This window comes from Cygnus olor, chromosome 1 (assembly GCF_009769625.2).
Source record: "Cygnus olor isolate bCygOlo1 chromosome 1, bCygOlo1.pri.v2, whole genome shotgun sequence".
In the NCBI taxonomy this organism is placed as follows: domain Eukaryota; kingdom Metazoa; phylum Chordata; class Aves; order Anseriformes; family Anatidae; genus Cygnus; species Cygnus olor.
The window spans coordinates 99,816,850-99,842,077 of NC_049169.1; the positions used below are offsets into that span (position 1 = coordinate 99,816,850).

At 50.0% G+C, this 25,228-nt stretch overlaps 1 protein-coding gene and 1 long non-coding RNA gene across 3 annotated transcripts in view; one reads left to right on the top strand and one right to left on the bottom strand.

Annotated features, from left to right (window-relative positions):
- TBX15 (T-box transcription factor 15) overlaps positions 1-25,228 on the bottom strand; it is a 113,328-nt gene that overhangs the window by 87,472 nt on the left and 628 nt on the right. Inside the window, exon 1 of one of the 2 annotated variants that reach the window (XM_040572588.1) lies at positions 13,201-13,755. The exons of the other annotated variant lie outside the window; for it this stretch is intronic. Coding sequence (XP_040428522.1) covers positions 13,201-13,402 — 202 coding nt within the window. The 5' untranslated portion in view covers positions 13,403-13,755. Of the gene's footprint in view, positions 1-13,200; positions 13,756-25,228 lie in introns of those variants that run through there. 2 annotated transcript variants of the gene reach the window in all.
- On the top strand, positions 13,917-25,047 carry LOC121077624. Its single transcript, XR_005824207.1, has 2 exons — positions 13,917-14,046; positions 24,372-25,047. It is a non-coding gene; the product is annotated as an uncharacterized LOC121077624 (long non-coding RNA).

A 25,228-nucleotide genomic window follows, 5' to 3' on the forward strand; every position in this document is an offset into this window, starting at 1 on the left:
AAACCATAGCTTTTTCTTCTTCACAGCTGTTTGCTCCCATACCATTGAATATTTTCCCTCCAGCTTTTGCCCTTGCCTTGCTCAAGGGATGTAAATGATGCAGGAATTTCTGCTGCTCTGCTTCAGTTTAGCCGAGTGATAATCTCAGGCAAACGCTTGAAATCTGTCTTTCATTAAAAGAGGTTTTTGCACTTCTGTTTAACATGGGGAATTTTTTGAATTGCCCTTCTAAGAGAGAATTTCACCCCCACTTTTGCCTTGAGGGAAACCCTTACTGCCACAAATGCATCTGATGGATCCATGGGAATACTGTTGTTGTTGAGAGGCTCCCACCAAACACAGCAGACAGTTTGACATTCGTGTCCTAGGTCCTTACTTTAGTTACTTGCTGCAAACTAAAATGGATAAATTGATGGATAAAACAATGCTTCTCCCACTGAAAAACAAGGCAATGCTTTGCTGCCCTAGACAAAACCAGGTGTTCAAATTCCACAGTAAAATGAATGCCATTGCAGGAAAGAAATGGAAGTTGCTTTCATTACCAAATGCCTGAAACTTCTTCCAGAGTAGGAGTCTCCTACTTGTAGCCATCAAATATAGTACTAGTATTGAATAGTTATTGCCATAGTAAACTGTAAGTGCAAAACAGGAACATAAAAGATAGGGATTTCTAAAATGTTTAAAATAAGTTAAAAGTTTAAATTCAGGACTTTAGTCAGCCCAGAAAATGATTAGACTACAATCTTATTCAAATATATACATAGATATACACTCAAAATATTATTAGTATAATATACTTAGTACCTAATATTAAAAGTCTACCTCTATAGAGAGACTTGCACACATCTTAAAGAAAGTGTATGACAAGTAAAATGGTATGTGAACCCAGATGATTTGCTGTTCACTCTTGGACAGTCACTTTTACTGAACTGGTAAGTGCAACAAGAATTTCTTTCCTGCAAAAAAATTCCCAGTTCTTAACAAAAAGAAATCAGAGAGAGAGAGAGAAAGAGAGAGAACTATATTCACTAAAAATGGATAATATTAGGTATTTGGAAAAAGTCGTTGCCACTGTTAACCTTCTATTTAAATACAATAATAGAATGGGCTAGAGTTCTCAGCTGTTTGCTGAATCTAGCCCAAAATAGGTATCTATGGATCCCTCTGAAGAGAAACAAAAGAAATTGAAAATTTAAAATAAGTTTTTAAAAGTTGTGCCCTCATAAAAAAAAAAAAATTTATCTATGTCTAATTGAAGAGAACAAAACTGTTAGATCTACAGTTTTGAAAATGCTGCATGTACAGGGCTCAATTACTGACTGATTTCAGCTGTTTTCTTACTAAATCAGGAAGCATTTTGGGCCAACAATTTGAATTGGGAATTCTGTTACTTTTAACCAAAGAAGGAACATGAAGAGAAAGATATAACAGAGCTCTGCAGACTCAGCCCTCTTGCTTCAGATTGCTCTCTGCATTCACAAATGAGAAATTACTGCTTTCTATTCCCTTGCTTATTTTTAAGATATAGGAGATGTAAGGGTTTTTCTCCCAGTATCCGAGATAGATTAAGGGGAAACATATCTCAGGAATTTTCCACTATATTTCACAGCATATTCCTTTATAAAATGAAGATCTAACCTGTGATTCATTGTGCACTGAAACAACATAAGACCTCTGTTCTACTTCAAAAATCTGTACTTTCATTATTTCTTCATTCTTCACTTAAGGTTTCCCCTGAGCTGAATTCTGAGTTCTTGCTCCGATATCATCAGGGGTCCCTTTGAATTTTTTATTAAATGATGTCAAAGTCAGCCCACAAGCAGAATAATGACAAATTCTGGTTGAAGACCCCGTTCTCCTCATGACAGAGATAGCAGGGAAGAGTTAAGAACATTTGACATGCTGTGCTCAAAGCAGCAAAGTCTGGCACACCAAATGAAGATCACATCTCGCTATGTACATGGGAAAAAATTTAGCCAACCACAGTGTAAACGGCTGGTGTAAATGCTGTCTTATTAAAGGAAGGTGACTAACCAGCAACACCTTCAAAATATTATTCTTTTTACAACTGCAATGTCCAAAAGCCCTCGATGTGGATTGACACTCCACAGTAATGTTAAATGCAAGCAAAACAGAAAATTGGGCTGTTCCAAAGAGTCACAGCCTAAGTATGTGTAACATCCTAAATGCTAACAATGAATCATCTCTTGCCTCACAAATAATGTGAGATAAGCATCCCGAGTTATAGAAGAAAAAGTGATTTACGTCATGGCTCAGACTCAGAAAATATTGACTGTGACTCTGTCATAAAGAGAAAGGGAAGGGGAAAACAAGGGGAAAAAATTGTAAAGAGAAACACTTGCATTTTTCCAGAAAAAAAAAAAAGTCAAAATAACTATTATATGCTTCATTTGATGACCATGTTAATAATAAGCTTTTCCTTCCCATTTATCTGTAGAACAAACATCACTGTGCCATTGCTATAGTGAATAGCAACTGTTTGGTTCAGGACTACCAAACATTTTCATGAATACTCAGCAAGTGACTGAATTTTCATAAATAAAATAATTAAGGGTCAATTCTTGATTAAATATTTTCATTTCGCTAGAAATTATTGTAATAAGAAAACTTTATTTCTATTCATAATTCTTCATTTAGATTATGAGGCCCTCATCAGTCTACATGAAAGAGCAACATTTCCAATAAATTTTGCTGCTGTACAAAAAAGATGCCTTCGTCCTCCCTCCACCCTCACCCCCAGGAAAGACACACAAATAAACACAATAACAAGTAGAAATTCAGAGCAGAGGGAGAGCCTGAATTATCTGTAGTAGCTGATTGTCATAAGTTTAATTACTTCCTTAACAATAATAAATGTGCTACGCATAATTTAATTAGCAATCATAAACTGCCTGTAGGTATATCTATATAGTAAGTAGCATTGCAAGAATGAGTAACACATTCTGAAGGGAACTTAATAACTCTTCTGTATGCTGATAATTTAAATGTGAATAATATAAAGAACAGAAATACCTGACTTTTATACACAAAGAAAATCAATATTGTACAGCCAATGCACCAGCATGATAACGTAAACCTAGAATAATTTCATGTGAAACATAAACTCCTATGGAGTTCACTGTAAGGGAAAATGCTTAATTTAAAAGACCCTAATTTCTCCTGAAATGCCTGATTTTTTCACATCAAAACATGGAGAACAAAGACCATGAAAAGAAAACTTAATTGGTTGTGTTAGTTTTTTTGTTTTTTTCTTTCTTTCTTCCCGAAAGCTTCTGCCTCTTTGAGAGGTTTTCTCTTTTTCCACAAGCCTCTTACATATCTAAGCTATATCAAATGATTGTGCATTTGTCTAGTATAATGTATTCAGTTGCTTTCCAACGCCTTCAGAAACTCTTTTGGACCATAACTGTATATTGCATCTCAAGGAGCCATGCCATTCAGTATTTTGGGGGAAGAAAACATGAGATTACCCACATGCAAGCAGTAAGTCTGAAAAGTCTCTAATTTCTCCTCGTGCTGCAGCTAGCTGCTGGGGTAGAAAATGAAACCCTGAACACTCCCTTTCTTCCTCTGACCTTTTCTGCCTTGTTTCTCTCTCTTCTTCCCAACAGCACTCCCTTTTTCCACTGTTTTTTCCTCCTTTGCCCCTGTTCTCTCCTCTCCCTTATTTCATGACCACTTTATCCCTGCGAGGCTCATGCACAAGCACATCTCGGCGTTGGAAGGAAGCTACCACAGTGGCCACCAGGTTCATTCACTGGCACGTGACATCCCTTGTCCCTTGTGCCACATGGCAAGAGGACAGAGGAAACAAACACCCCAGGCATTTTCCATTCCCTTTTGGGACTCATACGCTCTTTGGTTAAAGGCTACAACTGCACCAGGTTACTTGCTAGCATGTCCTGTGTGCAGTCAACCCTCTCTCCATTTTTTAAAAAATTAATTATTCCCCAATTACTCTGGATAAATGATGCTCAGCACCGTAATGTTACTCAAGCAATCAATCTTGAAACACTCTTAATAACATGCCACCTTACAATCAAATCTTTCATTCCAAGGAGCAGAAGGGGAGTTTTTTCCTCAAGCTTCATTATATGGCTGTATTTCCACAAAAGCTATTAATTATTGACCATTTCTGTAGCTGCACACTGCTGGCAATCTCCATGGCCACCCTGCCTTTTCCCAGCCCAGGCGCAATTTCCTGAGTCCTGGAATAAACAGAATTGCTATGTACAGAATAATCCGAACAGTCTCTGCAAGGGCAAAGTGAGCTTTCTGCCACTCAGCCGGGGCTGCAGGGACCTGCACAACAGCACTCTGATGTTACAGTCATGTGTGGGTAATGTTCTGCAGCACTGAAGTGAGTAACGTGACTGCCTTGCCACTAGGCAGATGGAGACTTTGCTGAAGCTGTTTGATGATAAATGAAGACTTTTTTTTTATTTGCTCCAAGGAGCCTGGCACAGGAAACCCCAAAATCCTACCATAATAAATCTTCTATTTATCTTTTAAATTCTGAAGCAAATATAAACCATTAGGCACCCACAGCCATGCGTTGTATTCTACATTTTCCGGTCTTTCTGCACCCCTCCAGCATAAACAGATTAAGATTTCTGAAGCAAAAAGACAGCTTCTCAGTTTAAAAATAACACCCTTGTTGCCTTGTATGGAGCACTACTGTATTATATTACACAACAAAAAGGCAAGAACACTTAGAAACTGCAAAGACGGGCATAATCAGAAGCCTTTATCTGATCCAGCCTGACAGTTTTCATTCTATCAAACATTTGAAGGAAAACTGAAGATGAAAGGAAAACATGGTCCTCCCACAGCATAAAAGTGATCATCCCAGCATTAACCTCACAATCACAATTATTTTATTCTAACAGACAGTCACAGTATTCCAACAGATGAAGAAGAAGCTCCCACAAATAAGACACAGTGATCTCAATCCTGACAGCCCTGGTGTGGGGAGGCTACTTTCTGGCCGTGACTGCCCGGCACGGGTATCCCAGAGCAGAAGAGCCAGAATCAAGCTGGGGTTCCAGATCTCCATGGCAATTGCACGTTCTCTGTGCCACTGAAAAACAAGGTCACAGAAGCTGAGCTCTCAAAAGTCAGCACCATAAAGTGCTTTGAAATGTAGATGCTGAGCATCTTTCGGGATTTAGGCCCTAGTTTATCAGCTGCCTAATAAGTCTGCTTCCACATAACCTTTGCATTATTATATTTTGCACTGTCATAGGACACTTTCAGTGCCTTTGTTCATAATCTGGCAGATACCTGATAAATAAAAGAACAAACTCAGGGAAGATCACATATTTGTAAAAGGATTTATCAACCAGAAATTTATGATCACACAAACCAATTATTGCATGATATTTTATTACAAGTTAGGGCATCAGCAGCAGAATCCAGACTTCCTAGACAAAGTCTGCTTAAAAAAAAAAAAAAAAAAAGAAACCAGCAGGAGTGTTTCTGTCAAGGTCTGAGCAGGTACAGGGAATACTCCACAGGTCTTCCCCTACTGCCTTTTCACCCTGATAAGAATGACTGCTTAAAGCACAACAAAAATACATTTTCATTTCACCAGTGCAAAGAGCATTTACATGCAAAACTGACAAAGGGATGGCAAGGCAGCTCTGGGATAATTTTTTCATCAAACTAAGTGATGATAATAAAAATCATGACAGTAGCACCTATGCACAATTAATAACTGATCTTTTAAAGAATCACCTCAGTGGGATGGAGGACTGTCAAGTGGGGCAGATTGGTGAAAAAAAAAAAATCCATCTGTGAATCTCTCCGTCTGTTCCCAAGGTCCCTTCCTCCTCAGCAAATCCAAACCTACAGAGCTGTTCTGCAGACATTTGTGGGATAAAACAGCAAGAACCTGCTTTTCAAAATTCCCTGACCTATTCATCCTGCGCACCGTATATCACTAAATATTACCATATATTTCCTTAGAATTATTTTCTGTTTGTAAGCATCCACACAGTCAGTCAACACTTTCAATATCTTAATTAGGAATACTGCTACTAGCTGATGTAGCTTCTTAAGATGTCTCTGATACACAGTTCTTTACTCTCATTAAAAGCAAAGGCATTCTGATGTCTTCAGTTTCCCCTTCAGTTTTGGGGTAGATTTCTGATCAGGCAGTTCTCTATTTTCCAAAGCTTCAAAAATGACAGGCTTGGTTTTGTTAATTCATTGGTCATGGGAAAAATGTTCATGCTAGTCAAGAGTGAGTCCAGTAACAGCGTGGAGTTGCAGAACTGTAAGTCATTCATAATTATTCTATGTGCTCTGGCCCAGTGATTTTCAAACTATTTTTGCTGTGAATTCCAATAAAAGTGCTATAGGATATAGCACCTTTATATGTGCTATACATGATTTGCCCCGCGTTTGTTCTTTTATTTATCGCGTATCTGCCAAATTAAGAACAAAAAGCATTGGAAGTGTCTTATGATATTGCAAATTCCCGTAATTTGTGTCAGTTCTTAAACAACTGGTTAAATACTCTTCCCAAAATCTTTTCCAAGAACTACATGTATGGACACCACTGAAAATGTCCATTTAACAATACTTGACTATTTTCCATACTTCACAAAACCCAGAAGCCTTAAGAAGAATGAGCGGGTGCAGATAAACAGCAGTGAAACTGTCCACTGTGACAGGGACTGAATTCCACACTGCCAGAGTTTAGCTGGACTTTTTTTTCTTTTCTTTCTTTTTTTTTCTTTTTTTTTTAATACAGTGAATTGACCAAGAAAACATGTCTTTGGAGAAATGAACTTATTTATGCAGAATTTGGCAAATAACAGTGTTAAAAGAAGAAAAACTGCTAAGTGGTTTAAAATGCCCAAATGCTTGATTTCATTATTACCTAAATCAAAATGTCATATTTTTCCATTGCAAAATAATTTTAAAATGTATTTTTACATGTATTTTAAAATTAATTTAAACAAGGAGTTTTGGGGAACCATGTTAAATATGGTTGCATAATTCAAAAATGTGAAGCAGTTTGATTATATAAAAACAAATTTTTAAAGATTGACCAAAACCTGAATTTTTCTAGGAAGGAAGGAAAAGAGAAAGAAAGAGAGAAAGAGAGAAAGAGAGAGAATTTTCACTTTCTTTTAGTTCAATCTCCACATGCAAAATCCTTCAGTGATTCAGCTCCAGGCAGGAGAGCCCCCCCTGAATTCCTCTGGTGCTGTGAATCAGCGTGTGTGCTGACCCAAGACATTTGCTATGTCCAGCCTACCCTCTAGCAGCTGTAATTTTGCACTTACACATATACAACACCATTGGACAATTTATTGTCACAGGGGTTTGTTTCGAACAGTCCTTTCACCATCTACACAATACTTTCAGATAGATAGCTCAACTGAGCAAATGGCAAATGGAAATATTATTGTAACAAGTGCTTTTGTCACTTCTTGGATTGATTTACTAATTCATTGTATTCTGATCTTGCAGAATACGCAATTAAAAGATGCCACTCGCATGAATATTGTTGCTGGAACTTGAACTGGCACTGCATTTCCTGTCAGTTTTCAAATTCCTCACTCGGCTTCCAAAGTGATTTCCATTTAATGTTACCATAACACCACTGTATCTTTCCATAGCCCTTCTCACCAAAGTGTGCTACAGCTATTACCACAGGGAACACTTTATATTCTGAGAGAGCAGGTGCTTAGCAAGCAGGAAGGTTGGAGTTGTCACCTATACTAACCTGTGTTGGAGCTAAGCAGTGAAGAGCTACACAAATCTATTTGGTGAAGGAAAAAAAATGAAAGAAATAAAAGAGAAAGGAAAAAAAAAAGGAAAAAATATCTCAGCCTTGCTCCGGGCAAGGCTGGGCACCAGAGCACTGTGGAGCCCCCAGATGCTTCCCCCGTGCACCAAGGTGCCCACCGCCGCTCCTCCTGGGTGGACAGAGCTGCCACATCCTGACCACCTGCCTGAAAATCCGCCATGCTTTTGCTGTCTGGATTTAAGCATAGCCTCCCAGCCCATTACTGCAAAGTAACCACATTGTTCAGTAAGATGTCAGAAAGCTAAGAGCGAGTACAAAATCCTGTAATTCCCTTAACAGGCACTAGCAAGCTTAGCCTCTGGGAAACTATTGATCTCTAAAACTTTGTCAGTTTTAGAAAACTTATGCCTCTTTCATTGAGCTGATTTTATGTCACCAGTGCAAACTACAGATCACAATACGGACACTTGGGGTGATTTAAATTGCATTTGAACAGATTTTACTTACAACAGGAACTGATGTAAACGCCATATGAGCTGTTCTCAATACATCCAGAAATTTTCCAAGTGCTCTCAGATTGATTTTAGTACTTTTTTAAACTACTGTACGCTTATTAATCTAGACCAGGATGCAAAAAAAAAAAAAATACATTAAAAAAATCTTTGAAGTTTGAAGACATAAGACTGCAAGTATAGAGTCATATCAGAAGTCAGCGGATTAAAACAGGAATACTGATCTCTGTGAACAGGGGTGACTTAAGTGGCACTGACTGTGTTGTAAAACAATGCAAATGCTCTTTCTTGGATGTAGCACTCTTGGAAGGTATCTATCTTTCGACTTTTCCATCTGAAAAAAGCATCAGTTTTCCTTAAAGACAGGTATAGATAAAGCAGGACACTTCTGCCTGAGGAAAGGCTAGCCGGGCTGATATTTGATATAAGCGCTCAGTCCCAAGTGGGAGGAGGGAGAAGTGATTGATGGTTTGTAAGGAATTACTTGACTTTTGCTTGTAACAGAAGCTTTTTGGATTCTCCCAAAGTTCTTGTCAAAGACAAGAAATGTCTTTGGAAATAACAGTTTTCCCCTTCCCCGCAGATGGAACAAACCTGCGTAAGAATGGTGTAGATATAAAATACCTTTAAAAGAAAGGGAGACATTGTTTGACGCGCTGCCTCTTCCCGAGTACTCTGCTGCTCTGCCAGGTTTGTCCCCGGGATGCTCTCTCTCACCTGCCGCCCGACTGCAGGGCGGGCAGTTCACCTCTTTGCAGAACGAGCTGAACAGACCCAGCGGCAGGAGTTCAGCGATTCAGCAGGACGCGCACCAATGCAGAGCCAAATCCTTCCCTCCCGATAGCTCCTCGGGCTCCCAGGTCAGCGCTGACCGCACTTGTCCGGACCCCGGACCGCGGCCGGGAAGGGCACAAGCACCAGCCCCGCGGCCCGGGGGATTGACGAGGGTCGGGTTTTCACATTTCCTACCATGGGATGCGCAGATACTGCCCCCTCGGTACCCCCTTTTCGAGAGGGAAGCCCAGCAGGTGGAGTGAATTCACGCACACGCACGTCTGCTAGAAAGTCGTCGGGTAAATAAATCCCCTTCTCGAGCATTTCTGCCCAAAACTAAGCTAAGGCTCTCCGACTTACACCTCGGGGGTAGGGGACATTTCTCATCAGCGAGTCTCAAGCACCACAATTTGGTATTATTGATAATTTGGTATTATTGATAACACCAAATCGCCCCACCGCAGGAAAGAGGTGACAAAAGCCCTCTGCCACCTCTTGAGACCCTCGCCCCATCCACCGAGCACTCCAACAAAAGCTTCAGCGAGAAGCTACCGAACCTGGCCGCTCCCTATTGGGCAGCCACTGGTCAAAAAATGGGGATTCATCAACACGAACCTTCAAAAGCACGTATATTTAAACAAACAAACAAACAAAAAACGCATTTCTTCCACTCTTCCGACGCGCCTGCCCTCTCCAGCGGGTGGAGGGCTCCGGGCGCCCCGAGCCCCGCACCTCCGGGCGCCCCCGGCTCGCCGCCGCCCCCGCTCATGCCCTAGCTCCTCTGCGCATTGCGGGAGGAGCGGGCTCCGCAGTGGAGTGCGGGCAGGGCAGGAAGGCCACTTCTGTCTCACCTCCGGGCCGAGGCAGAGCTTCGAGCCGCAAGAAGAGGAGCGGAGGGCTCGCTCTTGCCAGCAACGCGAGGCTCGCTCAGGCTCTCGAACTTCGAAGCGATGCTGGTCTTACGGATGAGTGGCTGTGCTAAATACGTTGCAGCTCCTTCCGTGCATGCCGGATTGTTTCCCCACGCTGCAAAGCCTCGCGGCAGTTGATTAACGGCGCTTCAGACAACACACGGAACGAAAAGCCATTTGTAACGCGATGTCTTCGCAGACCGACAAAAAAAAAACTCTAGAAAACGTGCTATGTTTTTTTTTTTGTAACCCGCGTGTTCTTTTTTTTTTTTTTTTTTTTTTTAACACGCGATAAAAAAATAAGGATGGGGTGCGTGATGCGAAGGCTGGACTGGCGAAATTCGTTTCCGTGCACACCGCCGTGTTTCTCCCATTGTGCGGAACGTGAGGGCGAGAAATTGTGTATTTTTATTCCCCACCCTGTGCTCTGCCTCCGAAGCGTGTCTTCCCACCGCCCGGGAGAGCAGCCGCGCTTCGCGGGGGGCTCCCCTAAACTGGGTCGGAGCGGGGGGAAGCCTCCACCATCCCGCGCTCCTTTCCGCGGCTTCGTGATTAAAATCCGCACACGTGATTAAAATCCGGCTTTATCCTCCTTTTTAAACGAGCCTCGTAAAACAGCACGTTAGCTCTGGTGACGAGATTCACGGCCGGGGCGTAAATCACTCGGATGTGCTGGAGATGTTTTTTTTTACAAACCCAGGCCATTTACCCGCTCGCTCCTCTCACCTCTCCCCACGCCACCCCCAGCCCGGCACCTTCCCCTCGCCTCTGCCGGGAGGCTCCCGGGCCCCTCCCCGGGCAAAGCGCTGCTCCCTGCGGCCGTGGGGCATGGGGAAACCCGTGCGAGACGTGGCAAAGGAGCCGGAGCCGTGCCGTAGAGAAATCTCGCCCGGAGCAGAAAAAGGAGGACGAAGCCTTCGTCTTCCTCGGGTGGTGTTTGGTTTCCTGGGGCGAATGAATTTCGGCTTTGCGGCCCCTCGTCAGCTCAAATCCAATTTTGGGGAAGGGTTCGATAAATCGGGCTGGACCGATTTGCTGTTTCCCACGCAAAATCAATCCCTACTTTTCCAGTGGTCCCTGTGATCCATGGGGCCTCTCTGTAAACCCGCCTGTACCAATAATATTTCCAGCATAAAGAGCAGCCCTGTGCTATTTCCTACGCTACCCAGAGAAGCGATTTTGAGTTTCGATCGTTTGGGACGCTAGAAAAACTCCCCTTTCTAATTTTTGGCATATCGCTGGAGATTTGGCAAGATTTAGATACTTTAGGTGTAAAGTTTGCTCTTAATTGGGTCTTGTAAAGATGGAATTTGGTGGCTATTATATGGCCGCTAATCAATTTTCACCCAGCAGCAAAAGTACGCTGCGGAGGCTTTGGGTTTAATGAAGTGACTGCGCAAATTACAGTCGGGAACTTTATTTAAAGTCTATCAACCTCCTAAAAAATGATTTCTCAAACTGTTCTTGATTTCCTTTGCTTTATGAAAAACATCACGTTTGCTTTCTAAGGTTTCAGGCATTTTAGCAGCTATTCTCTCCCGCTCTCCAGTCTGGCGCAGAGGGGAGTTTTCCGTTCCATATTTTTTTTTTCGAATTTATGGAGAAATGAGAAAATTAAACTTCTAGATCAACAAATATATATATATCCCGTAGAGGGTGGAAATGAATGAGAAACGATTCTAAAAATAATAATAATAAAATAAATAAAATGAGGAAGACTAATGCGCCTATCTGCTCTGTTATTGCAAAGCCGATTTTTGTCGTTTCGTTGGCGTATTTATGATTTTGGACGAGGAACACTTTGAAGCCCTTTTTTTTTCCCTATTTGGCGTTTGCTCTTTTGATCCCTTTTGTCCGTTCTCCTTCATGCCCCTCGCTCCGCTGAGCGAGGGGTACCAGGCGGAAGATTTTACCTCCGTCTCCTTATGACATGTACGGGGAAGAGCTGCTGCTGTTACAAGCAAAATGAAATGCCGTTCCTTGAGAGCGGAGCGGGGCGAGGTCTCCGCAGTTCCCGGTCTTTCGCTCCCTTCAAAAACACTTAACAGATTTTTTACAACAGCCTTTTTTTTTTTTCCTCGTCGATCTCTCTGTTTTTCACGGCGGGTTGTAGGCAGCTGGCACAGTAATGTCGCGGGGAATCTCATGCAAAAATAACATATATAAAATATAGCATATATATATATATATATAAGCATATATATATGTATATATATATAAGGTATTTTCTTCTCCGAGTGCGGCGGAGTGGATTTGGGGCGAGTGGAGGAGACCGCTGCCCTTTCTCTTATGGGGCGGCGAACAGAAATCGCTTGACCTCCCCCCCTCACCCCAACTATAAAAAAAGACGTAAAGAGAAAATATTTGAAGTCCCCTTTTCTCCGCACACCACAACTGCGGGAGCAGCGCCGCTGGCTCCGTCCCTTTTCGCAGCGCTCGGGAGCGGGGCGGGGGACCGGGAGCGATGGGGACAGCCCGGGGAGAAAAGGACAGAGGACGGGGGGTGAGCAGCTCTAGGGCTTTGCTCTAGCCAAATGATCGCTCCACGCTACCGGCTCCCTTTCAAATAAAATAGTATTTTTAATATTATTATTTTTCAAGGGGAGTCTCGTGCTCTGTCCCCCCAAACATCTTGCAGCCGGCCCAGGGTCCGCGGCCCCGGCGCTGCTCCCCATGCCCCAGTTCCTCCCTCCCCCGTCGCCACCGGCCCCATCCCAACCGCTCCGGTCAGCCCCGGCGAACCCGATCCCGGCGCTGCGGGAAGGATCGGGCACCCTCCCGGGGGGATGTGGGGGCTGTGTCCGCCGACCCAGCGGGCACCCAGCCGGTCGGAGAGCTCCGGGACAGGACGAAACGCGTGTCCCGGGACACACGGGAAGCACCGCCGCGACCCGGCAGGCGCGGAGAGGGAGGAGAAAGGGAGAAGGAGGAGGCGGGGGGGTGCGCTCCGCTCCCGGGAGATCAAGGAGTCGGGGGGGAGAGAGCCGCGGTGAGGAGGAGAAAACTCCCTGTAAAGCTAAAATAATATAACGGTAATGATAATAATAACAAAACCCGAGAAATCTCCTCAAAACGTGTCGTTCCGTCCCGTCGTCCGTCCCCCCCCGCCCCAGCCCCGGATGTTCTCGTGGAGCCGCAGCCCGGCGGAGCGGGGGCAGCCCCGGCCCGGGGAAGGGAGAGGGGCTGGAAGGCACTGAGAGGAGAAAGGAGTTGCACTAACCGGGGTTGAGGTCCAGGCACTGAGTCGGGTCTTCATTGTCCCCTAGCTGGCCATTGGGGCTGAGGCTTTCCATGGACAAATCCAGCCCCTTGTCCTCCCAGTCTCGGAGTTTCCTCTTTTTATTTGTCCCAATCAAGGCTTCTACCGAGAAAGCGTGCGCTCGGGAGCTGAGGGCCACCGCCGATCTTCGCCTCTCACTCATCTTATCCCCCAGCCCGGACTCTTGGGCAGATGAGCAACCAGTGGCTGGGAGCGCAGAGCTCGGGGACCAGAGGCAGAGCCTCTCGCCTCTTTCTCCCCCCACCCCTCCCCAGCTGCACCCCCAAGAAGAACCAGCCTTCAGTCTCCTGAAGGAACTACATGAGGCTGCAGATACTCCGTAGGCAGAGCCGGGAGGGTGTGCACAGCCCAGGTCCCCAGCACTTGCTCAGAGGGGCTGCAGGCTGGATTTCATCTTTTTTTTTTTTTTTTTTCCTTCTCCCCTTTCCTTCTGTCTCTCTCTGATTGATCCAAACTTCTGTGTTTTTTTTTTCTTTTTTTTTTTTCCTCCGAGAGTTGGGCAGGCTGCGTGCGCCTGTCAAGGAAAAAAAAATAAAAAAAAAAAACGTCCCCGGCCAATCGGAGAGAGAGATCGGGAGAAACCCAAAAGCTGCAACCCAATGGGGAAGGGAGGGAGACTCGGGCTTCGGGGCTAGGAATTTTGGCCATCTGAGTCCTGGAGCACCGGCCGGGAGAATTAACTCTTTGAAGAGCGGGGAGCTGTTAGGAAGCACATAGCCCCAAATGCAGCGACGGAACAGCTCCGGCACTTCTCTCCGCCGCACCCACGTTTCCTAGGGGCTTCTGGTAACCAACCCCCCCTCAAATTATATATATATATAAACAAACAAACAAACAAAAAGTACTCGAAAGGGGCTTGAAAACCTGGGGTTGTTTTTAAAGCGTCATTCGTGCCGTGTTTTCCGAGAGCTTGCCGGTATTTGGCCCGGCAGCGGGGATATTTGCGTGTGTTGAAGCGAAATTTCAGCACGGTGCGTAGCCGGGCTGCGGGGGGGCAGACACCCAGACCCGGCACCACCGGCACGGGGAGCCTTTGGAAGGAAGGGTCGTGGTCTTTGATTTATTAATTTATTTATTTATTTAGCTCCAGCGAGAACAAATCCTCTAGGTACAGATCCCGGGCAGCTGCCTGGATGGTATCCAACATTTCATTTCGGCTCCCTCTGTTCGCTCTGCCCCCAAACCCTTCGGGCTGCTCACACACCCCTGGGTCGTGCGGGGCGCTGGGGGATCGCAGTGAAAAGGAAAACGGGGCTGCATTTGGAAAGGGGAAGGAAGCACCGTGATCGGACCACCGAAAAATACAAGCGAAACACCGTCCAAGGAAAACGTAGTGGGGAAAGCCGCCGGGAGTTAAATCGATCCCAAGGATCGAGTAGAGAAAGGTTCAAAATAAACAATAAATAATGATACAGTAAGGGGCGGAATTAGTATGGATCGAGCGACTCTGGAAAAGCGGGAGAGAGCGCATGGCAGATTGAGGAAGAGATTATTGCGGGTCGGTGGCTCCCAAATGCTCCCCGAAGGCGCGGAGCTGCGCCGGGGTAGAGAGGAGGGACACAAGGGAAGGGGGTAGGCTGGGGGGTCAGCTCCTTTACCCCAGCCTCCCCACTGTGTTTGCGGGGTGCTGTAGAGCCGCCCGGGCGTCTCCCCCCGGCCTGAAGCGCGGGGTGGCGCAGGCACGGCCCCAGCCTGCCGGGGCGAGGGATTTTGGGGCGAGAAAGGAGCGATTTCTTCGGGAGATCCCGGGAAAGCTGAGCGTCGTTATCTAGGCCGAGGAGCAGGTTTTTTGCGTACCCATCACCCGCCCTACACCCCCCCGTCCCCCCCCACACCCCCGCCGCTCCTTTCCCCTCCCCTCTGGAGCATCGCCTTTGACAGGTCGCTCGCAGAGGGTTCGGCGCCGGGCACGGCGGCCCCCCGGCACGGGGGTGCCCCCCAGGAGGGCCGAGGGGAGCCCGGAGAGCCGTGCCGAGGCGGGGGAGAGGGCAACGAAAGAGGAAGGCTTTTGGAAGGAGCCCGCGTTTTAAAGCGGGCTCCGGGACCGGCCGAGGAGCAGGGAGACGGGGAAGGGCGCACGGCTTTCGCCCCGGTCCCTCGGCTGCGTGTCCCACGGCGAGGGAGTGTCTCCCAAACAAAAACCCGTTTCTCTATTTCCGAAAGCCTCGGAAACACCCGCCTGGGAGACGGACGGCGAAGGAGGCTTTTATAGAGGCTGGAGGGAGAATTTAGAAAGAGAGCCCAAGAAAACAGATGATTATTTATAGCGTTTTAGCGAGAGGAAATGGTGTTGGAAAGGCAGGGCGATATAAACGAAATTCGGGGGCTGATATAAGAGCTCAGAAACACAATTTTCCCGGGTTTAAGTGTGGTTTTACGGGTCGACGGTTTAAAGCAGCCCCGAGCCCTTTTCAGTCTCTTACCGCCGGGCGCTGCCGTCCGTCCGTCTGTCCGCCCAGCCGGGACAGAGGGACGGAGGCTTCGCAGCAGAAACGCGACCAAACTCCCGTGCCAACACGCCTCCTGACCGCTAGGCCCCAGGGAGCAGACCCCTTTACCGGGGGCTGGAGGGCAGCTCCCCACGGTCCCGGCAGAGGCGGCCGGGGGCGAGCCTCCCCCTCCCCGCCGCCGCCCGAGGTCTCGCCCGCCCGCTGCCGGTGCCGGCGGTGCGAAGGGCAGCGGCGAAATGCGCCCGGGGAAGGGACGGGGCTGTCCCCTTGCAGGAGATTTCTGCCCGTGACCCCCCGCTGGAAATCCTTGGTCAGCCTGGAGCCGGCCTGGGCTCAGGCGCGACGCTCAGATCCCGCTCTAACCACTGCAGAAGAAAGCACCCCCTTTGCCTGGCCTTTATTCCAGACCCGCACTCGCAGGGGTAGCTCCCATTAAATCCAGGAAACTGCTCCCTGGAATAAAGTGGCGGGAGCAAGGGTCGCAGGGCCAGGCCCTGGGGTTTATAAAGAAATCATTCACTCCTGCTTCCCGGTTGTCGCCGAGCGAGCCTGAAAATATTTGTTTATGTATGGAAATATTTGCAAAAGAGAGAAATAAGGGGAGCCGGCTGCGGGGTGGGAGTGCTGTCCAGATGTTCTGCTCGCAGAGCCTGAGCGGAGCCAGTTTCAAACCCTGCCGCACAACAAGGGAAACGTTATCGAAGGTCCTTTAGCCAGATCTAGGGGATTTTTTTTTTTTAAGTTAGTAATTGAAAACAATGTTAAAACTAGTCAGCGGGTGCGGGCTGAAGGCTGTCTGATAACGCGAGCGAGTGATTTACTGGACTTTAACGCAACGCCGATCGTCCTTTTAAACGGACCGGAGGATTTCGGGGCTGGCTCTCTCGTAAGAGGCGAGTGTAAGGCGAACAGAGTGGCTGCCTGGAAACGCGAGCGAGGTGATGTTCCCGGGCTGCGCGGGGTCATTTACTGCGACTGAGAAAAAAAAAAAAAAAATCCGCCTGCAATTTATTTTAGGGTCTGCACAAACGGTATTGTTGCGTATTATTAACTAATTCATAATTATACCCCCATTACGCCGTCGATTCGTTCCCCTCCCCTCCCGTTCCCCCGGTTTTCTCAGGCTTGGAGAATTGAACCACCGCAAAATATTTACAGTCTCGAGTGTTTTTAAATGGGCTTTTTTTGTGTTTTACAGAATAAAAATCTCTATTAGTGTTTAAACAAACACCATGCCAGTCTCTTAAGCCTTCCAGATGTTTGCAATAAAATGTCAGGTTTTGCCTTTGGGACTCGAAATAAAATTTAACTACCTTCACCCTGTAATTATTCTCTTAGCTCTCCCTTCATAAATTTATCTGCTTTCTATCAGGAGAGAAAAAAAAATCCGATTATACACTTGGGTTGTAAAAAACAGCCACTACTTTCCCTCCATTTTACCAGGACTTCTCCCTCACTCGTTCGGGCACCACAGCCCAAGGCGCGTTAGCATTATTTCTGGCTCTCCTGCTTTCCGGGCGGCAGAAGGAGAGCGGGCAGAGCAGAAGCGCATCGCAGGCTTCCCTGGGCGTAAGGCAGCAAAATGCCCCGTGTCCCTGGACCTGCCCCCGCACCCCAACCCGGCCACCGTGCTCCGGGAGGGGACGGGAATGGGGAGCTCAAAGTGTCCCCGGACTTCCTCCAACTCCAGACATCGCTTCTTCGCGGGCACTGATCAGACCTGACTGCATTTCGGAGCCTCCCCGTGGAGCTGTTTGGAAATAGGCAATTATGATGAACAATTCAAACAAAGCAGGTTCCCCTCACAAAGGCGAAGGTCCCGGGTAGGGAGCCCTCTGACTTACTAGCTACTAACTTGGCACAGCGAAGGCAGGGTTAAAGCCGTGCATTTTTGTATTTACCACCCTAAACTTCCGAACAACCCAGTTCGATAAGCGAGGCTCCCGATATTTTTTCTTTCTTCATTTTTTTCTGTCTACAAGCCCTCTTCGTTCGGCTTTCAGGGTCGCGGAGTGTCCGCGGCTTGTCAGCTATTGCTGCTTGAACAAAAAAACCCATTCGCTTCCCCTGCTCCTCGCTCCAGGAGCTCTGCAGTCCCCGGCACAGCCTCGGGGCGCTCCCTCCTGGGACTCCCCGCTCCCACGCCACAGGCGCCCCGGGGGTGGCTGCTGCTGCTCCCGTTGCCCCTTATGTTTTAATCCCCCCACCCTCCCACTCTTTCCTCTGCAGATTTTCTACCTGCCCCGTGCTGGGGTCTCCCTTGGCAGGTGAATTCCCGTGGCCGCTGCTCTCGGGTGGCCAGAGGCCAAGGGCAGGGCCGGGGGCAGCAAGCCCGGGGGGGAGCGGGGGTCTCCCCTCCCCGGGAAGGCTACGGCGCAGCTCCCGGCCCCTCCGAGCTCACCACCCACCTCGTTACCTTCCTGAGACTTTTATCTGTCCCCCCGGGGAGGGCTGGCACGGCGAGGTGAGGAAGGCCCGGCGCAGAGGGGAAGGGGAGGTTGGGCTCCGCGGCCTCTCTGCGCCCCCCCTTGCCCCCCGACCCCATCCGCAGTGGGTGTCCGAGGTTTCCTGGTGGCCTCCCATTCCCTGCCCCTGCCCCCCATTTGCAGGTGTACTCAGGGCGGGAAGAGACTAAAAGAGATCTCAGAACGGTCCTCGGTGTTTGTTTGGTCGTTTTCTTTCTTTTTTTTTATTTTTTTTCCCCCAAGAAATAAACCGCCCTGGCGGGGATTTGGAGGAGAAAGCCTAGAGGGTAAAGGGACCTTGGAAAAAGCAGAGGAAAAACCGGCAGCGGGGCTGTATCTGGACAAGATCCCGACCTAGGAGCTTTAGCCAGATTTACCATCAGAGCCAGGACACGCGAGCCGACCCCAGGCCACGGGAGATTTTCCTCTGGGGCGGCCCCCGGGAAGGCGGCAGGCCAAGAGGCAAGCATCTCCCAGGGGCCGGGGGGCTTCGCACGGCTACGCCGCTGAGCACGGTCCCGTCCGGGGAATGGGGCCGGGGCTGCCCAAGCGCAGCCGGCGTGGAGGTTTCTGTCCCGAAGTAGCTGCTCCCGGCCGAGCTCTGCTTTACCGCCGTGGCAGAGGGAAAGAAAAAGGGTAAAACCCACGCCGACAGCAAACAGCACTTTACACGGCGGTGCGCTGAAGAGCTACAGGTTATTGCCGCTATTACAATTTTGGGTGGATTATTTTGTTTTGTTTTGCCATTTTATTTTTATTTTATTACTTTTTTTCCCCCCAGCACCACGCACACCTTGTCTCCCAAGCCCACAGGCACGGGGGACTCGCTGTGGTAGGTAGGGAGAGGTGGTGCTTCTCCCACGCGTGGGGTCCACGGCACCTCGCAGCCGCCCCAGCTGCAAGGGGACGGACCAAGCGAGCCTTCCCCTCACCTGGCAGCCGCCTTCCCCCCCTATCCCCACACCTAGCGCACGCCAAACAGACGGCGACCCCAGAAAACGCTGCGGGTTTCGCACACAATGGCTCTCGTATGGGGCACCGTAGGCGGACAACCGGCCCCTTGTTACCGAGACGGGATCCGAAGTCCGCTTTTCCAGGGAAGAAAGCCGAGCTGCGCAGAGCATTTCAATGTGTGTTCAGTCAAAAAAATAAATATTAAGGGGATTATTTTTTTTCTTCAAGGCACAGCTCTTTGAACCAAGAGAGGTCTGTGCGCTCCCCTACCTCAGACATGGTGTGTTATACTGTAAACAATCCCGTTTAGCGCCGATCCTAAAACTCGGCAGACTTTAACGGGGCTATTCAAAAGAGCGGGGGGCAGAAGGATGTGATCACTCTGCTGTCGAAAGTAGGTATTTTCCGCGCCCTGCTATCAGCGCTAGGCACGGCCGCAAAAGCAGGAGAGCGGTCCCCGGCCTTAGCTTCGGGCAACGTATGCGGCACAACCGCAGCCACTTCAGACCCCGCTTCTTTCCCTCCACGTGAAATGCGGCCGCTGTGTAAACCAGGCACGCCAGAAACCCGGCTCCGATCCGCACGGGCCGGCCGTGGTCCGTCGGGGCCAGCCGGGACGGGGCGGGAGGGAAAGTCCGCGGTGCCCATCACCGCCGCGCCGGGCCCCAGCCCGGGCTCCCCTCCTGCACCGCAAACCTCGCTCCGCGCCCGGAATTTACCCAGATTTACTATTACTCGAGCTGTGATTGCCGTTTTTATTATTTTCCAATAACCAAAAAGCTGCCGGGAACTGGGCTATCCAGGACGAAACCCTGGGTTATCCCGAGGCGGTGTGCTTCTACCGTTTGCAGTGTGGCTTGCCCGCCTGGCAGGGCGATTTTTATTCATTATTATTTTTATTTTTGTTCCCCCGCTTCGAAGATCGAAACCTTTGAAACGAAAGGAGAGCGAACCTTTCCTCCCCGCGGCAGCACGGCTGCTCCCGGGGGCTCTCAGCAAACGGGGAATCCCGCTCGGTGCTGGCTGCTTTTCCCCCGGGTCACTTTCTATCACCGTATTGATATTACAGGCGGATTTATCTTCTCCTCCGTCTCCCGGAGGAGGAGGCATCACCGCAAAACTGCGACCCCGAGACCCCGGAGCGTGTGCGACCGGCCCCGGAGGACTCTCCCCTCTGCAAGGCCTCTCCCTGCCCCCGTGAATGCTCCCGGCGCGTCCCCACCGCCAGGGCACGGAGTCACCAGGGACGCGTGGCAGCACCGGAGGAGGGGCAGGAGGCGTGAGACGGGGGGCACGGACCCCAGCCTGCAGGGGGAACCCCCCCCCGCCCGCGGTGCAGCCCTTCGGGTGCTCGGAAAGCAAGGTTTTGCGGGCGGGAGGCAGCAACCAGCTGCTGACCACCGGGGCCAAAAGCTGAGACCCCTGCGGCGGGGAGAGCGAAGTCCCCCGGGAAGCAGCGGGGGGACAGCCCCGGAGCGCTTCCCGAGGCTGCCTCAGGTGGGCGCAGCCGTCGGGGGGATCAGTGAGAGGTTTGCTTCAGCAGCGGGGGGGCTGGCTGGGGAACTCAGGCGCTGGCTGAGGGCTGGGTGGGAGATTTGGGTGGGACAGAAGGGGCACAGCGATTTTAGAGGGGGGCCGACGGCTTCTACCGCCGTGGCCTCCCCGAGGGGGCGAGCAGCCCAGCGAGGGAGACCTGGCTGCGGAGCTCGGCGCCGCTGTCCGTGCAGGAGGACGTTCAGCCTCCCGCATCCTTTGTGCGTGGATGGCAGGCGGTCAAGAGGTACTGCCGCCGACTTTGGGCTTCGGTGAGCCGGGATCGGCGCGGCTGGAGCTGCCGCACAGCAACCAGCCAAAGCCAGCCTGTGCCACACTGCAGCCTCGCTCGGGGAATAGGAGCCCTGCCTTCGGAAAACAAAAAAAACACAATAGAAATTAAACGCTCGTCTGAGTGTGACTACTTCTTTGACAGGGGCTGACCGGAACCGGGATGCTTTCCCTCGCCAGCACACACATTTGCCCCCCGCTCCCCCCCTGCACCCTGGGCCGCCCCGCCAGGGAGAAGCTCTCCAGGGGCTGGGATGAGCCCCAGGCCTCGGGTGCCCGCAGCTCCCCGGGGGGAAATGCGCAAGGGGGGACAAGCGTGGCCTCGTCTTTAAAACAGCGGGTCTGAGCGACAGCCGGAGTCAAAGATGTCCCCATAACAACAAGGAATTGAAGTTTTCTTCTTTACAGATGTGTTGTTGCAGATCAGGCTATTTGCTAAGATCCCCTTGTGTCTTGATAATGCTGCCCTGCTGCATTTGCTCGCTGTCCGTTGATGTGGTTTCTCTTCTTGCCTTTCAGGATTATAAAAGTCTCTCTCTCTCCCTCTCCCTTCTCCTCTTTTCTCTCTAAAGCCGGGTTTCAGAGGAATGTTGGCTAAACCTCCTCATCTGCTGCTTTCTTTCCCCTGTGATGGCAAAACCAGCGTCATTTGTGGACTTGCCCAATGCAAACATTGCATTAAGAAGTATTTCAAGGCATTTTATTGTTGCTCTGCAGTCCTTTGATGTGGTCTATAGGCACCAATTGTTGATTTCTCCCTACTACTCCTCAGTGTCAGCATCTCGTTTCTGTCGCTATACCCCCACCCCCTACTTTACTCCCCCCAACTCCCTGCCCCACTTCTCCCTTTAAAAAATACATATTTTTGTACGGTCCCGACAGATCCTCCCAGCCTCCCTCGCCACTTCACCCGCTGGTCAGCGCTGTCGCACCTCCCATTTCCCAGAGGAGGGCCACCTCTAGCGGTACCGGGATGCCTTCTCCCCCTGTAGACCAAGGATTTCTTCGCTCGCAGCTCCCCACCGAGGCTGCAGGGAGGGAAACCCGTGCCCCGGCTCCCCGTGTCACGGGACCGCGCACGGCCGCGGGATGGCAGAGAGGTTTTCGTGGTGCCAGTGGCTCCCATCGGTCCAGGCGGCTGGCGGGAGCTGCTGGGGTCCAGGAGGGAGCATCCTCCGCGCATCTCGAGCGGGCAGGCGGTGAGCAGCCTCGGGAAACAGCCCCGCAGGGGCACGATGAGGGGGATGCAGGGAAAGTGGGGCTGACCCGAGCCGACATCTTCGGGATGGAAAGGCAATGGAAGGGCATTGGATGGAAGGGCAGAGACTGCCCAGGGAGAAAATCACCCGCGTACTGGCAAGGTTCAAGACGACCAGCGCTGGCACTGCACTGCCGGACAGTCGGCCCGGGAGGCCGGCGCTGTTTTTGAGATGGCAGAGTGGCTGGACCAGCGTCTCTGGGTTCCGTCCCCCCTTCTTCCTCGCATTTGATTTCCCTTAGCCAAACAAACGCCCGCAGCCAAGCTCCGCACGGGTCGGTCCCTGCCCGGAGCCAAACCCTGGGGCAGGGAGGGGGCGGCCCGAGGAGCCCCCAGGCCCTCCCAAGGAGGCAATTGAGAATCTGCTCCCGTCCGGGAGCGCTTAGCGCTGCCCCTGGCCGGAGGGACGGTGAGGTTACCAGAAATGTGATGCTCGAGGTTTTGTCTGGGGCGACCGCTGCTGGGGAGGACTCACAGACGGGCACGCACCAGCGACAGCAAGGGGCACCCCCAGGTGCTCTAAAGGAGAGGGGCTGGTCCCCTCTGCCGCCTCGGGTGCTGGGCCTCCCCGTGTCACCCCCGTTCCCGTGCTGTCCCCCAGCCACGCTGCCAAGAGCTGCCGGTGCCGGGCTCCTGGCAGCCCGACGTGCGCGCCCCTCGCCGAGGCATCGCGAAGGGAACATCCCTCGCACACTCCAGCCAGACCCATGTGCACTGGCAGAGACTTTTCCCTTGTGAACAAGCGTGGATGTAAAACTTAGCCCTGAGCAGATGTTCCCGCAGCCAGGCTCGTTTGGAGAGCAAGCCCCCTTCCTTCCCTGCCTCCTCATTCCTGCGCTCTCGGCATTTACTATCTGCCTCCCCGCCCCCTCCCCAGCACTGCCCAATGACCTCATTCCCTGCATGTTTGCCATTACGCGCCGAGCTACCCAACCATTTTTTAAAAAATTAAAAAATATAAATTGCTGCTTTGTGAGATCAAAGTAGAGATTTCTGGTGCATCTGGAGACTGGAGAAAAAAATTGGAGCAGCAACAGTTGCACAACTTCAAAGTGTTTTTAACAATGATTTTTCTCCTTCCTCTCCTCCCCAATCTTTCAAGCATCAGATAAAGACAATGGGCTCCGTGGCTGTTTTCCAAAGAAATAACCTGCCTAAAGGGCCATACAAAATCTCAAATAGACAGGAAACACCTTACACGGCTTTCTTCTTTCGATCAAATAGAAATAATACAAGACTCGTCTTTCTGCTCGCCCCAATCCCTTCGCTACCAAACAGCGTCTGCGGACTGTGTTATAACGTGTAGGGAAACGAGTTTCAGGCTCGAGCTGCGACTGAGTCTTTATTCTTTTATAGAGGCTTCTAAAAACCCTGCACATGCCCCATATAACACAACAGCCGAGTGTAACCCAATAACTTGTAGGAAAGGAGCACAAGGGAAGATTTCACCAGCAGACGTCGTCGGCCCAACAGGGGATGCAGAGGACGGAGACAGGGTGCAGCGCAGGGACTTTTGTTCCCTTCATTACGAGGGATTTGTCTGCCCCGGGACCCTCGGGATAAGTGGTCTGAACACGGGAGAAAAAGGAGGATGAGCAAACCACGCTCTCCTCCTGCCAGCCGCGGTGGCCTCTTCAGGGACTCGGTGGCCTCCAGTGCCATCCCATTAGCCCATTTCCAACGAGAAGATCCACGACACTTTCTTACCCCGCTAATCCTTCCCCCAGAGTCCCTTAAACCGCCGGGTGCTGAGGCGGGGGGCTGGAAACGCCGAGGCCGAGAAGGGCAAGCCCGCGGCGGCGGCTGCAGAGGCCTGGAGGCTGCGCTGCTGCCCGGGGGACCGCGGTGACATGGCGGGTCACCCCTCCCTGTCCTCCCGTGGCCGCTGCTCTCCACCGCCCTTGGCTCCGGCCATGCAGGTCGGCCTGCGCGATGCCGCTCTGGCATCAGCCGCTTTTATCGCTTTTATTTTACGACTTTAGCTCCTCTGGTTTCCGCGGTTTTGTGTTTTTTCTTTTTTTTTATTTCTTTCCTTTTTTTTTTTTTTTTTTTTTTTTTTTTTTTTAAGCGCACGTCCCGGGAGGACGCGGTCCAGCCGCGCTGTTACGGGATTAATCCTTGCTGCTGCAAAGATTTCACGGCTCCCTGTACCCTCTTTAGGTTTCACCGCTCGGTTTCCAGGTTCGCACAGCGCGTCCCAATAAGCCACGCTTCAGGAGGCCTTTTCGTTTTAACCCCGGACTGGAAAACAACTCGGCACACGCTTCCCCCTCCCACGAGAGCGGCAGCCTCGCTCCCCCAGCCTTCCCGCACTAGCTGGGATGGAGCACGAACCTTCAGCTCTATCACGCGAAAAAGCTCCCGAGCTTTTTGGGATGGGAATGTCCGCGGCAGCAGAGCTGAGCCCGGCCGCAGTTTCACGGCTAAACGCGGAGCGGCTCTTCCTTTCGTGGAGCGACTTCTCTTTAGGGTATTGCCATTTCCCAAAACACGTCTGTCTAGAAACAGAACTGGGGTGGTTGCATGAACTCGTCGTCCAATACACGGTTGTGAAATCGTTCATGTCCCGCTCGCAACCGCGGCTACATCACGGAAACGGGGGAAATGCCGGTGGAAAAAAACGTAACTGTTTCGGAAATCAGATCGTGTTTATTCCCGGAGAAAAAGCAACATCAAACTGGTAGCCTATTCCAAATGCGCCTACAGGGAGACGAATGTTACATCCTTTCACACCATCCAGGAGCTGACATTTCTCGTTTATACATTGACAGGGCTCGGGAGCTTTTAACAGGTCGATGCTCATGTATATAAATATAAATACAAATACATTTCCATTATAGAGGCCCTCTGACTTTTGACTGCTGTGATTGGGCTTTGGTTTGGGGGCCTTAGCTGTTCAAGAATAAGACGGGTGTCTCTGTGTTTCATAACTCAAATAAGAACGAATCGGAGGTGGATGGAGGGAGGGAGGGGGACACCAAAACAAACTGGTAAAAGAATGGACGTATACCTGAACA